This window comes from Falco biarmicus, chromosome 4 (assembly GCF_023638135.1).
Source record: "Falco biarmicus isolate bFalBia1 chromosome 4, bFalBia1.pri, whole genome shotgun sequence".
Lineage (NCBI taxonomy): Eukaryota > Metazoa > Chordata > Aves > Falconiformes > Falconidae > Falco > Falco biarmicus.
The window spans coordinates 75929604-75942422 of NC_079291.1; the positions used below are offsets into that span (position 1 = coordinate 75929604).

Sequence of the window (12819 nt, forward strand, 5' to 3'; positions counted from 1 at the left end):
TGGTGTATGGTGTGCTGAGCGCTGGGATGCTCTGGGTGGGCCAGCCCTTGCTTGGAGGGATGCTGCTGGCTGGAGCAGGGAGCATGACATCTCCTTCCTCCTCCTCCCAAACAACCCTCCCGCATCCCAGGCTCTGAATTTTATTCCCCTTCCAACAGTCAGGCATCAAGTCCCGATTACTCATAAATGCAGCATGTTGCAGATACGCGGAGCCTGACGAATGGCTGCGCCTGAGAGCACAAACCGCCGAGAACCAGGGTGAGAAGCCGGGATGGCAGGGGACAGGCTGTGCAGCCTTGGTCCCCCAACCCTGTCCTGCCCTGGGGGCCAAGTGCCTGCAGCCGCTGCCCAAATCCCCCTGGAATCTGCCCAGCCCAGCTTGGGAACGCAGCTGGGGGGATGCTGTGGCCGCTGGGGCAGGCGCTGAGGTGCCAGCAGGTGTCCAGGCGTGGATGGCAGGTTTATGGCATAGACTGCTGTCGGCGATGGCTCACAAGTTTGTTTTGCAGAATCCTCTTCTAGCATGGAAAAATAACTCATCCCTCGGTTTTTCTCTCTTTTGTTTGTGTGGGCATTGATTACACTGGGAGTTACTGAGCCAGATTTTATTGGAATGACTTAGAAAGCTGCCACCTGCTAGCAGCCGCTTGTCTTTGGGGATTATTTTGGTGTAGTATTTGTAGTTTCTAAATAATTGCATGAGGCTTCTTCAGCCTTGCTAAGAACTTCATTCTCCCAGGGACGCAGCCCAGAAAAAGATGAGCTGTGATTATGCTTGGCAACATTTAGTAGAGGAAAAAGTACAACAGGATTGATGTCTGCTGGCATGAATAAATAAATAATACAATACTTCTGCCTTAGCCCCTCCAGGAGCATCCTTGTTTCCAACCCCATGTCTGTTATCTCCTCAGCCTGGCTGAATTTCGGAATTCAGAGCAGTCCTTAAATCAGCGTCATCTCTTCTGCCTGCAGCATGTTGTGCTAATTCTTAGCAGGGACCAGCGAGGCCGGCTCTGGAGATGAGCTGTCCTAGGGAAGTCTGCCTGGTAGCTTATGTATGTTGTGTAACTTGGGCTTGTTAAATATATGATTCTTGCAAAATCATTTACTTAGTGCCTGAAACGTGAAATTAAGGGAATAATTTCAGGCACTCATGCTGGCCCAGATTCTCACAGGTTTGCAAAGTCTGTGAAAATCATAGGTCATGTTTTAAATAAAGAGACAAGCCCAAACGTTCCTTACATTTTGTACAAAATGTAGTAGGTAAAGAAGCATGTTTCGCAGTGCTGGACTGAGCTGGGTCGTTGCATGCATGTCCGTGTGATCACCGTGCCCTGGTGAGAAGGGTCGGGAAGGACAGTGCTGGAAACACCACTGGGAAGACGAGAGGTCTTCCCACTGATTCTGATGCCACTGGCCAAGCCTTAGCAATGGCCTAGCTGCAGCTGGGTGTTGTTCTACTAGTCAGGGAGGCTGCATTTTTACACCTCTGCAGAGGTGCTTTTTGAGAACCTGGGCATGGGTCTTTATGGATAACAAATTCACTCCTGCCTCTCAGTTCATCTTGGTTTTGTGTAAAAGCACCAGGAAAGGTGGTGTCCCATTGCCTTCCTTTTCCCTCATAGCATTTCCAAGGTGTTCCTGTGACACTGCACTTTCAATGTTGATCTTGCACTTTTCTGCAAGAGCAGAGGGGCTCTGAGCATCGCACGGAGCGGTCCTGTCATCAAAACGAGGGCAGTGCAAGCCTGGCTCAGGTATTCCTGTATGGGGAGGCGCAGAGGGTAGCAGTGGTAATGACCTTGAGACAACACTTTCTTAGTCATATTGGCAGTCAAACCCCGCTCCTTGGCAGGCTGGGTGCTGGCACCCATGAGCTGTGGGCTTGGTGTCAGTGTCCCCTTCTGCTGCTGCTGCCTCTGCTTGGGTGGTTTTTCTCTCTGCAGAGGAAAGAGTTTAATGACAGTGCCTGGCTGCATCCCAAAGGGCAGAGTCTTGGGAGGCATGCACTGGGGGGGTGGGGGGGAGCGAGGCTCTGGGGGAAGCACCAGGCTCTGAGGACATCACCTGGGACAACATCCTGGTGTCCCACCTTCCTCTCCTGGCCCTGCTGGCAGCAAGAGTGTGAATGCCAGAGCGATGGAGGGTGTATGCTGGAAGCTTTTTGGCAGCTGCCTTGCCCAGCGCCAGGTACCGGGGCGGTGGGGGCTGCTCCTGCCCTTCCATATTGCCCCCATGCTGCCACAGTCACTTGCCTGTCTCAGGAGGGAAGGGGGGAGATGGGCGTAAGCATCGTTTGGAGTACTTGTTTTAAAAATACACGCTGATAAAAATTACTCTCTCCATTATTTCATTAAGGGTTTTAAAATGTGCTTCCTAAACCCTGAGTCATCAATGAAATGAGCAAGTGAGAAGCAGCGCAGCGGGTCCCGCTGGAGGGTGACTCATGCTGCAGTGGGGCTTGGGGCTTGCAGGGCGCTCTGAACTGGGGGGATGCTTCCCTCCCTCCCTCCCTTTCGGGAAGGCCAGGGACTCCCCAGCATCCTGAGCAGCAGCAGGAGGTCTCTAGGAGCCTGTGGGGCTCCTGGACTTCTGGGAGCTGAGCTGTCACACTGAAGCTGTGCCTCTCCGGAGTCCCCAGCTATGCCTTGATGCACAGGAGCCACGAGCAGACAACTCTCCTGGAAGCCTGTAGATCAGCCAACAACAGTGCATGCAGGCAGGCAGGCATTTGATTTTTTATTGTATGCTTGCATAGATAAAAGCCTCCATATCCCATATCGGTTCAGGAGGAATTGATCTTTCCTCCCAGAAGCCAGGTCAGCTTTTGATCCTTTTTGGGAGCTCTCTGCTTCTTTCAGTCTCCAGGCACAGGCAGAAGAAACAAAAACAGTCCCAGCTCACTGTAAGGCCAGGAACTGTCCTCTCTGTGTTGGTTTATCTAGCTGGCTTCGTAAAAGCCCTTAGAAATGCTGCTGTATCCCTCCCACTGGAGTTGATTCAAACTCTGTTCAAGCTCAGTGCCAGGACGTTTTCCTAAGATCCAGGCTGTGTGTTCCCTTTACCCCACTCTGCTTCCTTACGTCCCATCCTTCCCTTGACTGCTTTTCCATAATATTCCCCTCCTGCGGATGCTGGCTGAGACTGTGGTACCCAGTGCAGTGGGACCAGGGTGGTGGCTGGTGGCACTGTCACAGCCTACACTGCTGCCCCGGGGAAGATGCTTTGGCTGCTGCCCCTTCACGTAGCGCGCACACACTTGGTCTTGCCCACAGCCTCCCATCGCCGATTCCGTAAGTGCTTTCTTATTAATATCTTCACGCTGTCGGTGAAGGCTCCCTTGCTTGGGAGGACCTTTCCAGGTGCTGCTCTGAGCTCTCTCAGTGCTCCTGGCGGGGATGTTGTGGTGTCTCTGCCCTTGGCAAAATGCCTTGGGCATTTTATTTTTACTACAGCTACATTTCATAGTGAACCACTGTGCAGTCAGGCCAGCCCCAAGGTGCCCTGTGGTCACTTAGGGCATCACTGCTTTCTTGTCTCCTTCCTCCTGCTGATGGCTCTGTGCTGCTTTACTTGCAGTTTTCAGTGTCCTTGGTTTATCCTCTACCTTGGTTTATTAATCTCCTTGATGGATGGTCCCTGTCCGCGGCTCCTATTGTGACACCATGTGTGCCTGTGCTTATTCTTCCTTCCACTTCTTCATAAGGATTTCGCTTAGAGGCAGTTGAAAACATGTCCTTGCCTTGAGTCTTGCTGCTGGCCCTGACCACCTTCTTCTGCCCAGGCACTACCTCCACCAGTCCCCAGCAAGCTATCCTGCCCAGCTGGTGATTTCTGTAGCCAAGTGCTTCCCTGCTGCGCTCCCAGAGCCCTCTGGATCCACGGCCACCTTGGTGTTGTGCATGTTCGGGAGAAAGAAATGGAACGCGGTGGGATGGACCTGCGTAAATTCATCTGACTGCTGGCCATGGTCCCTTTCTCTTCTGGGAAGAGAGTAAGGAGGCAAAGGGCTGTGCAGGCAATATGGGGAAACTGAGGCATGAAGAGGGAAGAAATGGCTCAAGGCCAAACCTTGGGGTGGTGGTAGAGCCAGGAGCTGATTCACAACTCCTGGTCTTGCTGCAGGCCAGATTCCTTGGACACATTGCTGGAATTCTGCTTTTCCTCCTAATTTGCTATTTTCTTAATAAGCTTCAAAATCAGCTATTTTGGCTAATCATTGCTGCGATCACTCCTTGTTTTGTTTGGTGTATTTTTTTTTCCTCTTTGCAAAGTTAGTGTCTCATTGTTTTATTCCAGATAAAAACTTCTCACTTTTCCATGACTCTTAAAAAATAATTGCTTGATAAGCTCAAGGTAAGCCCTTCTCTTAGCGTGCTCATGTAGCTCATCCTGCCAGTGGTTTGTGAGCTGTGGAGCGTGCGGAGGAGCGGCAGGCTGCCGTGCCCGTGGTGCTGCTTGCCTGCAGCCATGGCATGGCACCGGCACAGGGTGCACGGCTTTGCTAGAGCTTCTTCCACCTCCCTTCTGCAAGACCTGAACTTGCAAGGTGGTCTTTTCTTTTTCCCCAGGTTTTCCACGTGGCTTTTCCTTGTTAGGGATTCATTTCAGAAATCTGCACCTCCATCCTAGCAAGAGTCAAGGGGAGGTTAATGTTTGTGACACCTGTGGCTGTGTGAAGGGGCTGCTGCAGATTTTGTCATCTTGTGTGCTGGGAATATTGGTGACAGTGATAGTCCTCGCAGCATTTCAGAAGGGTAGAAGAGTGCCAGTGTTGTTTCCTGCTGTTATCAGTTATCAGAAAGGCCAGTTACTTTGGAGCTGGCTGTGCGGTTGATGGGAGCTTTTCCCCACAGACTTTGGCTGTGGCTGGGTGGAGAGTCTGACTGTGTGGGATGCAGGTTTTCCATGAGTTGTTTCAATAACGTTAAGAAAGCTGTTTGCAAGTGATTTCTTCTTAAATGTCAACAGTTCTCTGTGATCGCTGCTAGCACAGGTAGCAGAAGGAACTGAATTTGTCCTGGCTCATGAGCCTTATTGCAGCCAATCCATAGCACTCTGTTTTAGGTGTCGAGTTTAAAGAACTAAGGAAATACCTTACAGGAATGCTGTGCCTGAGGGAGAGAAGGTGTTCCCAGATGGGCTGTGGGCTTAAAGGACAGGTCCCGTCACTCAGGGCATTTGCTCTGTGCAGTTATTGCTGTACTTGTTTCTCTGCTGCTTCAGGAATGCACAGAATGGTTAAGGAGATCTGGGGATCTCCTGGTGATCACCCAGTCCAATGCCCTGCTCAGGGCAGGGCCACCTATGCCAGGTTGTCCTGGACACCCAGGACCATCTAGTTGGATTTTGAATGTCTCCAAGGCTGGAGACTCCACCACCTGTCTGGGCAGCCTGTGCCAGTGGTGGAGCACCCCATTCTGGTGACTGGCCACCAGCCCTGTGGGGCCTTGCTGTAGCTTCTTGCTGCTGTCGTGTCAGAGGAGGGGGAGCAGGTGGGAGAGCCAAAGGGTGCTGCTGTCTCTGGCCAGTGGGGATAGCTCAGAGATTTTGCACACTGACATGGCGGTTGGCACATGGGCAAAGGAGATCTTCTGACCTCAGAGGGCTGCTCCTCGTGTGCTCCCAGCTCTACCCCACAATGGAGCTCAGATGTGTGCCCATAAGATCTGCAAGAGGGTGGCATGCATCCAGACCCAGGTAATCCCGCACTACGGGTTTGCTTGCAGCCTCCCCATGCTGGTGCCCGAGCAACACACCTGTTCCAGGGAGAGGGTCAGGCACCAGTGAACCACAGCCTCATCTTGCTGGCTTGGCCACAGGTCCCTTTTGGAGGGATCTTTTGGTGACAGTGGATCCCTGCCTGCTTAAAGCCAGGGCACTCCCTGCTTGCTTTTCAGTCCCAGGGTAGGAGTACCCGGAGAGTTCCTGTGCCCCTGATTAGCATTCGGCCCTGCTGCTCCTGCTGCTTTGGTGTTGCTGCTTGCCATTGCCTGGCAACCACGGAGCAAAACTACAACAGCAGCCCCAGAGCCTGAGCCTGAGCATGCTTCCCGCGAGCGTGCACGCACACTGGCACACGCTTGCTGGGGGACGGGGACAAGGTGGGTGGCTGGGCATGCCCACCGCCCCCCATGTTGGCAAGGCGCGAAGGTGAAGACCATCCCCGAAAGCAGGAGGAGGAGGAGGAGAGGGCTCTGGTGGTGCAACAGCTTTGCTGACACCCAGGTTTGGTGGGTCTGTCTGTCTGTCTGTCCCGGCACTGCCCACTGCGAGCATCCTGCTATGTCAGGCACAGCATGCCCCTCCACATCCCTTAGTGGCGGGGGCTTTTTCTGTGCTGGGCAAGCGCATGTCACGAACTGGGAGCTCGCAGCAGGGCAGGGGGCCAGCCTCCACCGCGCTGCCTCCAGGACAAGGCACACTGGGGGAGAGATTTGGGCATATGTGGGTGTATATGGCCCCGTTGGATAGCGGGGCAAGGCATGGCAGGGCATGCATGCACTCTGTGTGTGTCATACATGTGCCCCGCTTTGCACCCAAAGTGGGGTCTGCGGCATGCCCACAGTCCCCCAGGCTCCCTGGGGGGAGGCTTAGCCTGGCTGGGTTTTCCTAGGGGACCCTGGTGCTCCGGCAGCCTGGATTGTGACGCTCTCAAACTTTCACTAGACCATGCTATTGGTGGATTGGCAGTGCTTGGGAACTTGAGCATGCATCAGGCTGTCTCTGCTACCCAGGCTTGCATGTGTTTGGGGTCTGATGTCGTTTTTCTTGGCAGAAGAATTTTGTGGTCCTGGCCTTGGGCTCAGTCCCCTGTCCTGCCAGAGGGTCTCTGCAGGAGGTGATTGCTCAGACCCTCTGCCAACCCTGCACTTTGTCCTCTTTCCAGCTGGGTGGGCTCAAGAGGACATGTGTCCCCTCCTGACACAAGGTACCATGCTTCTGCAGGTGATGGGAGAGACAGATGTGCCTGAATATGTTGGGTTCAGACTTAATGCATCCCCACACTTCTGCTTTGACTCTTTATTTTTACATCCTTAGCTGCTGTGGGCTCTGTCTACTGTGTGCTTGGTAGCTGGAGGTCCGAGCTGCCTGCCCTGTCCAGCCAGCCCACACATACCCTCTGGGTAGCAAAAAGCATCATGCTTTTTCCTGCTCACCACACATCTTTTTGTCAATGATACTTGCTTGGCTTAAAGGGTTAAAGAAATACATCTGTCTTGTGTCTTGCAGAGCCTGGGGTCAGCAGACAAGAAGGACTTTTACCAGCCAAAGTAAGTGCCAGTAGTCGTGGTGAGTAATTGCATGGAAATTCCCGGTTGGTCCATGTTACTGAGCAGCTCTGTGGCTTGCTAAGATTAGACATTTCAATGTACAAGAATAGCTGCTGCAATTACACGAATGAGGATAACAGTACAAGGGCTGTCAATCATTTTGGCTTCAGGGCATATGCAAATCATTAAATCAGGTCAGAAAGAATCACAACAGCTTGACTGAGCCTGAGGGACAGAGCCGGGACCTGGTGGCTGGGAGCAGGGGATGCAGGGGTGACCTTTCCCACCTCTGGCTCCCTCTGCTCCAGGGTTTGTATAGCTGAGCTGCTGTGGAGAATTGAAGGGTTTAGTTCTGTGTCACAACGGGCTGATATTGAAGCACGTCTTCCACAGCCCATGCTTTGACGTTGATGCCTGTTGTTTTCCATCCGTTGTGTTTTGTAAAGCACGGTGAGCTGCAGGGGTGAGAGGAAAGGAAGAGGCTCGCTGGAGCTACCATGTTCATGAACACAAACAAAGATCTGCAAATCAACCCCCTAACATAAGTGGCTGGTTACTTAGTGGGTGCCCTCGGCCACGGCTCTGAGCTGATTGCAACAGTCCGTAAGTGAGCAAGTAGAGAGCGGAGTGTGTAGAGCTGTCAGCCTCTGAGACCCATATTAAAACACAAGCAGAGCTTGCACTCGCAGGCCAGTTATGTTGTTGCACCCAGTGTTTGCAGACCCTCGCTGCAGCACTGCACCTTGAGGCAGGAAGGTTGTCTCTGTGCTGGAAGGATGTGTTTGATACCATTGTTGTTTGGATAATGGCAAACTCTATTAAAAGCCATGCTGAGAGGTTTGGTTCTGGCCCTGACCACTGAGCAGGTGTGTATTGTGCTGCTGGCATGTGGGACCTTGTGTTGCTCCTGCTCTGTTTGGGGAAGTGGACATCTTCATGTTATCACCTTTTTTCTTCTGAAAAAAATGCCATAGGTGGTTTTGAAGTTGTGCAGCAGTGCTCTGATGTACAGGATTGTCAGGGGAGAGCATTTTTGGAAGATGCAGAAGGAACTGGGTTGGGGAAATTTCTCCTCCAAAACTCGCTGTCTTTCTGTACTTGCTCTTTTCTTTGCTGCATTCCAAAACATTCCTGCTTCCCAGCGGTGTCCGAGCATGCAGTGAGCACCAAGGCAGCGTCCTCAGTCTGAGTTACTCTTGGCATCAGAGAAGGCATGTCTGAGGCACGCTGGGCATGGCAGGCTGTGTCACAGGGTACCTCATGGAACTACCTGCTCGCTGTCTGTGATGGGGAGGACAAGTGTTGAGTGCCGGTGTGTTCTTCAGTTGTTTGCTGGTTCCTCTTCCTTTATGCCACCAAAAGTTTTTAAAACTCAGTGCTGCTCTCCTGGGTCCGTACTGAAAAGCCTGATTTCAGGGCGCTCCCCTGTCCCCTCACCCCAAGGCAGTGCTGATCGCCTTTTCAAGACCGTTGGCAGCTAAAGACTTCTGAAAACACAGCCAGAGCCATTTCCCAGGCTGTTTAATCCTGCGTGGCTTTCTGGGAGATCAGAGGGATATCCCAGGAGGTTGTGGAGTCATCATGGGCACAATAAAAAAATGAACACACATTTGGCAAAGGAGTTAGAATTCTGCTTTTGTGACCTCTACCAACAGTTGTCTAATATTTCGATGCTTCTTATTGTAGCGCTGCTGTGTGCTTGTGTAGAGTGTGTGTTTTGACAAGCAGGCTTAGAAAAGATGGAAGCACCTCTAGCATCCGTGTTGCAGCTGAATCATCTGTGAGGCTTTGAGTAAGAGATTTGGAGGAAATATATAAAAAGCTCTTACCCTTTGGTTTTCTTTCCTGAAGGGTGGTTTTAACAGTAGGTAGCAACAATTATAGTGCTACTTTTATGGCCCATCTCATCAAAGAAATGAGGGATGTTTCTCTGCCTTTAGTGGGAGAACATGGGCTTCCCACCTCACTGACGTTGCAGAGCTGTTGGGTGAGAGCAGTGGGTGCTGGTGCAGAAGGTCTCGTGAGCTACTAACTCTCATCTGATGCAGTTTGGGCACTTACCTTCCCCATCACAGTGCTGCCTGCAGCTCTGCTCTGCCTGGGATCTGGCCAGCGTTCATAGAGACCAGGGAAGAAACACCTCGTGGGCTAAGTCCAGCCCCTGAGCTGCTTGCTCCTTTGTCACCCCAATTTTGGAAGCTGCTAATACAGCTGTAACATTGTTAGAATATCCGGGCTTCCAGAGGTCCTTCCAAATTTCTGACAGAGGGCTCTTGACTGCTTTGTCAAGGCTGTTCCCTGAGCAGGGACCTGCTGGCTGAAGACCCAGGGGCACCATGCTCAGAGACAGGAGTAAGCTCTCCAGGAACAGGTGCTTTTGCCTAATAACTCTCCTGGCAGGGCTGGTTGGAAGTGTCTTGACAGGAGCCGAGAAAGGCTGGTTGTTTGCTAATTCCCCCTGGCATACATTTGCTCTTCAGTGTCAGGCACCAACTGGAACTCGGTTTCTTCAAACCCAGAAAAAAACTCTGGTACTAATAACAATCATAAAACCCCTAGCAAATGTAGACCGAAATACCTGGCTTTAATTAAAGTGTCACTGATGTGCTGCAGGAGCTGCTTGTGCTCCCTCCCCATGCTGTCCCCTCTGCTGAGAGCAATGCTCATCTGTCAAGAGAGTCGTCACTTGGGAACAGTTAATATTTGCCAGGCACTTTGAGGTGTCAAGAGAGACACTGCTGTAGTGACACAAAATGCTCTCCATTGATCCGCTTGCTTGGTCCCTTGGGACGATGTGGCCACGCTGAAGAGACCTGATGTCTCAGAGCCCATTCTTGCTCCAGCAGAATCCCACAACCCTCTTATACAGGCATCTCGTGGCTCTGTCTCCATTTCAGATTAAAGACTGCCACCCGCCTTCTGTGCTTAAGCCTCAGAGGTGTAAACACAGCAGGAACCTTTGAAACCACCTTATATAAAGCAGTAGCTTGTGTTTGTTTTGCCTTGCAGTCTTCATTACGCCAAAATGTCTCTGCAGCTAATTCGTTGTCACCCTGCTTTTAAAGCAGAATGTTTCATCTCTTAGACTAAAACCTTTCCATGCCAGCACTTAGATGAAAGTGAGTGTTGTGTTGCTGAATCATTATCTTGTAAAACCGTGGTGTTCTTAAGGATCTAGAAACCAGTATTTACATCTTGGAAGCGTTAAGGGCCATCATAATAAGCTAGATGTGTTCCTAAGCTGGGTGTTCATTTTCTTGCCTCCTTAACTCAGCTGTTATTTTATAGTAATGATGATAATAACACGCAGATACTCTTTTGCAGTGGCTGAGAGTCATTCAGCTGGGATGTTCTTAAAGTAGCTCAGGTTCACCCACAAAGCACCAAGCAGTGGGAGGAGGATGCACAGGGAAAGGGGGGAGTAAGAAATGGGGCAGATGATGCAAGGGGAGCGGTGGGGTAGGAGAAGCAGTACCAAGGCCACCTTTCTGTACTGAAGCCACGGGATACGCAATGCTGCAAGAAACTGCTCCAAAACCACCTTCAAAAGGTTGGAGAATGCTTCTCCCAGCTTTGGCCATAGGAAAGGACAAAGTGCTGTCACCAGCATCACTGGTGGCAGTGGGATGGCAGCATGGTGGAGGGTGGAAGAGAGATGCTGGGTTCTGTGTGTGGGGTGGGTGACCCCCGAGCAGGTGCAGGTTTGCAGCTGAAGGGGTGCAGAGCCCTCCAGATGGGACCATGAGCATGGGCTCCTAGCTTCCAACCCCAAAGCCTGGCTGAGCCAGTTTTCTGAAGAGTCGAGGAGTTAGCTCCTCCACACACAATGTAATTAAGTAAAGAAGATTACAATGCTGGTCAGGGTATCCTAGCAGCAGGGTCTGACCAACTGAAACTTCACAGCAAGCTTAAAAAATATTGCCTCTGGGGTTTGGCCGGCGGATTCAGAGCCTGAGTTCCAGGCAGGTGGAGGGGCTTCAAGCCGCTCAGAGTGCTGGGAAAGGAAGGGGCTCCTGGAAAGGTGCTTTGGAGAAATGTCATGGTTCAGCAAATGCCGGACTGGGGGTGAAAAGCAGAGTTGGCCCAGAGAAGACAGGGAGCAGAGGGTTAGCAGAAACAGGTGTGAGTGGTGGGAGGTAGCTCACGATGTGGCGGAGAGGTGGATGTTTGCGGTAGGCGCAGGAGCCTCTGAACAGTCCTGCTGCTTTCCTTCTGGCTTTCTGAAGGCGTTTCCTGCCCTGTGGCATCCTGATATTTTAAACTAAGGTGGCCCAGTCTCTTTCAGTAACGCCTTGAGCCCAGAAAGGCTGCTGGAGACTTTGCTGCTCTGGGGCGGGGGTTCTTCCCTGGGAGGGCTGGTGCTGCTTCTTGCCCTGGTGGAGGAGGTCCAAACCTGGTGGTTTGGAGGGCGGTGGGTGCTCTGGTGTGCCAGGCTGGGGCTGTGCAGTGCCTCCAGTCGTGACAGCTCCCTGAGGGGCAGGAGTGTGCCATTGCAGAGCCTTGGATAGGACAGGAGGATCGTCTACATCTCCAGCCTCTTGGGAATGGTTTTGTCCCCCAGGAACGCTTGCAGTGCTGCCAGGAGCACTGGCTGTGGCTCCCCCTTGCTCCGTGCCTGCGGGGGGAACGGGACACAGCCATGGTGGGAGCGGTGCTGGCAGAGACCAGCTGGAAGCTTGGGGATCAAGGAGGCAATAGCCCCGTTGATTTGCCCTGCGGTGTCTGGGCTGTTTGCCCAGGCTAATATTGCTGTTTGCTTCTGAAGCTGGGAAAGTTGGTGCTGAGCTATGCTCAGTGAAGCGAGCGGGGCCCCGTGCAAAGGGTCCAGCTGCCCTGCTGCTGCCCACCTCTCCAGGCAGCCTGGGAGAGCAGCACCAGCTTATGTGCCTGATAGCTCCTGCTGAAGACCACTGTTTTTGTAAAGTATGAATGAATACAACTCTTATTAATTTTCTTTTTTATTGCTTGTTGTGTGGGAGCGCTCACCCTGGACCCCTATGCCTGCTGGTGCTGGAGGACTGTGGAGGGGTGCTCTGCATTCCCTCATAAATCTGCAGATTTATGAGGACAGAGATGCCCTGGATGGCACCAGGGCCCTCGATACCCAGAGTTAAATATCTTGGCCCGAGGGAGGTCAGGACAAGGAATCACTCCATCTCAGCAGTCCCTCGAGCCCAAGGGACAGAAAGAGGAGATGTTGGGGCTGCTTGGACCCCTACTGCCCTGCTCTGGGTGCCCAGGCCAGGGGACTCCGGACCACCCCCTTGCAGCATGCTTGCCCTCTGTCTGGGAATGGCCCTCCCAGACCTGGTCGTAGAGCAAAGTTTTGGGTTCTGTTGTTTCTGTGCAGCTTTTAACGTGTTAAGCAAGGTTGCGATGTAGGCTCCTACTGTGCCGGTTGTCATAGAAACTTGAAGGGCTTTTTTCTCCTATCCCCCCAGCCCCTTTCTTTATACCAAAGCAGGGTTGGGGTTTCCGCCCCCCCCCGTAATTTCAGTTTCAGTCCAATTAAAAACCTGCCTGGCCCTGATTCCCTGTCTCCAGT

General features: G+C 52.2%; 1 protein-coding gene across 1 annotated transcript in view; it reads left to right on the top strand.

The window, feature by feature from the left end:
- The window catches only part of LOC130149157 (ankyrin repeat and fibronectin type-III domain-containing protein 1-like), a 209122-nt gene that overhangs the window by 130496 nt on the left and 65807 nt on the right, over positions 1 to 12819 (top strand). The window contains exon 4 of the mRNA XM_056338474.1: positions 7234 to 7274. Within this exon, the coding sequence (XP_056194449.1) occupies positions 7234 to 7274 (41 nt within the window). The remainder of the gene's footprint in view (positions 1 to 7233; positions 7275 to 12819) is intronic.